The following is a 2144-nucleotide window of genomic DNA, read 5'->3' as shown; positions in this document are numbered from 1 at the left end:
TGCCGCTGCCACGAGTGGTTGGAAGTTGGTTCCCCTATGGAAGGACTCGGAAGGTGGCGGAGCGGGGAGTACAAAGGGGCTATTAAGGGCGACGAATGGTTCAAGCGCTGAGTTTGTGTCGCGCCGGTTAGGAATACGTGAAGGTGGAATGCGGGGGTCGACAAGGCTGGTCGCAATGAACAAGGTAACAATCAAGGCAACAGCAATCGGCCAAAGTTTTGCCAGTATTCGTCTCATCAGGTCTGCTTCAACAGCAAAAGAGGAGCGTCTCACTATTGGCGACCCACCCCGATTCACCTGTATAAATGGGCCGGGCCTTATCTCTGCCTAGTGTACGAGAACCCCGCCCATTTGGTGAACTCCTTATTGGAATAATGCCGCTGTTCAGCAACGAACCGCGCGGGCGAAGCCAAGAATTTGAAAACCTTGCAGATAAGCCGGTACCATAAACTGCCATGACTCAATTGATAATCTTATGAGCATTCGACAATTCTTGGCGGCTATTTTTGCACCCGGTCTGTGTATTCAATGCTTGCGTGGCGGTTGTGACCTGCGAGCAGGGCCAAAAAGGGATCACGTACAGACGGATTGGATCAGCGTCGAGTTCGACAAAACTAAAAACATCATAGTCAGGACTGGTCATAGCAACTTGAACTCCACTCAACGGCCAGCGGCGTTGAGTGAGCAAATTTCCGACTCAACGATTACGCTCCTGTCCTACAGCAAAGTGCAAAAAAATCTGCCGGTTTCGATTCGAACGGGTAAGTGGGGCCGGTGAATCCTCTGCCTAGAAAAGTTGGCAAGATCGTGGCTCACGACAGGGATTTCCTTATTTGGATCAACAGCTCAAGCGCCGGGGCATTCACCCTCGGCAATCACGGCAAGGGCAGCAACCCTCAGATCAGTTTATGACAATGACGTTGAGTGTTGTGAGGTTCAACGGTGCCATCGCAGTATATAGGATATGCGGAATGACTGTAGGACTAGAGGTTTGTTGGAATTCTTGGTACTATGGTGTACGCTATGACAAACTCACATTTGGTGATGTTGAGTCGTGTGGCATCTTAGATTTTCACCTATTACCTTTCTTGGTGACATCCATGCCAAAGTCAGTGCGCATTCATAGCACCTGACTATAAAAACCCATTTCTTGTACAACCCAATGTCACGAACCTCTCGGCGCTAACGAGCGTGGGAATGGAGCGGGTTGAATGAGAAAGTTCTAGATAATTATGGAATGCTTTTAACCCTGTCAGCAAATACACAAATTAGATCACCAAAATCGATCATAATGTTGTATGCTTGACAAGGAGGCTGTTCCATAGAATCTTTATAGAAAACCATAGGGATGAGGCCACAACGAGGCCGGGGCCAGACTAGATGACAGTAGAACCACTGACTAAAATTGTCGGCACAAACATATGTAAATACATGTTTCAAGGCTATTCTCCAACAATCTTTGCTAGCAAATGTTGGAATATCAACAATTGGTTCCAACGATGGAGTGGCGAGGACGGTGTTGATTGTTGGTGGCGGAAGTGAAGTTTTGGGGCACATCTTTTGCACCCCATTTTTCTTCTTTATGTGATGGGCTCGCCACTGGTGTAGTTTGTGTATAAGAAGGGAGTTTTTTGGACTCCCTCTCCCTCAGATCTCTAACATGAGTCTGAGGTGAGATAGATTTTATTATTCTTTACAAAAACTGTCTAACTTGTTGGCGCAGACACTTACGTGCCATAGCCTTATATTTAAAAGGTTATGAGCCCAGAGATGGCCAACTCAAACGATAATACCAAAAGCGTTCATAACATTGAAAAGTTGAAGAACAATGGAAAGAACTATTGGATCTGGTCCATCTGCTGCCGCATGGTGCTCATAGACAGAGGTCTCTGGAGCGTTGTAAACCCTAAGGCAACAACCTCTAATCGCCCCACTCCTATCTCTACTTCTGCTGCTGCTCCACAATCCCCCACGGCTTCACAAACTCCTGCTGCTCTGCAAACATCTACAGCTCCCTCTCCGGACCCTACCCAAGTTTGGGATGAAAAGGATGAGAGAGCGCTAGCACAGATCTGTCTCATGCTTGAAGAAAACCCGCTTAACATTGCCGAAGACAAGAAAAGCGCAAAAGAGGCTTGGGTAGT

General features: G+C 47.3%; 1 protein-coding gene across 1 annotated transcript; it reads left to right on the top strand.

Moving 5' to 3' along the window:
* The first annotated feature begins 281 nt into the window (after positions 1 to 281).
* Positions 282 to 1127, top strand: EI90DRAFT_555705 (uncharacterized protein). The gene is made up of 3 exons (XM_039067789.1): positions 282 to 761; positions 846 to 989; positions 1053 to 1127. Exons 1-2 carry the CDS (start codon positions 476 to 478, stop codon positions 959 to 961), a joined length of 402 nt encoding a protein of 133 aa, XP_038908287.1. The 5' UTR covers positions 282 to 475; the 3' UTR covers positions 962 to 989; positions 1053 to 1127.
* Positions 1128 to 2144: the final 1017 nt, after the last annotated feature.

This window comes from Cantharellus anzutake, assembly GCF_015039405.1.
Source record: "Cantharellus anzutake strain C23 chromosome Unknown EI90scaffold_168, whole genome shotgun sequence".
In the NCBI taxonomy this organism is placed as follows: Eukaryota; Fungi; Basidiomycota; class Agaricomycetes; order Cantharellales; family Hydnaceae; genus Cantharellus; species Cantharellus anzutake.
Note: the sequence above shows the minus strand (reverse complement) of the source record. Positions and strands in the feature narration are given on the sequence as shown.

Bases quoted from the DNA above. Each gene is read 5' to 3' on its own strand.
- EI90DRAFT_555705 (XM_039067789.1), top strand. From the start codon at position 476: ATGAGCATTCGACAATTCTTGGCGGCTATTTTTGCACCCGGTCTGTGT. The intron at 762-845 runs GTAAGTGGGGCC...TTGGATCAACAG, and splicing joins GCCGGTTTCGATTCGAACGG to CTCAAGCGCCGGGGCATTCA.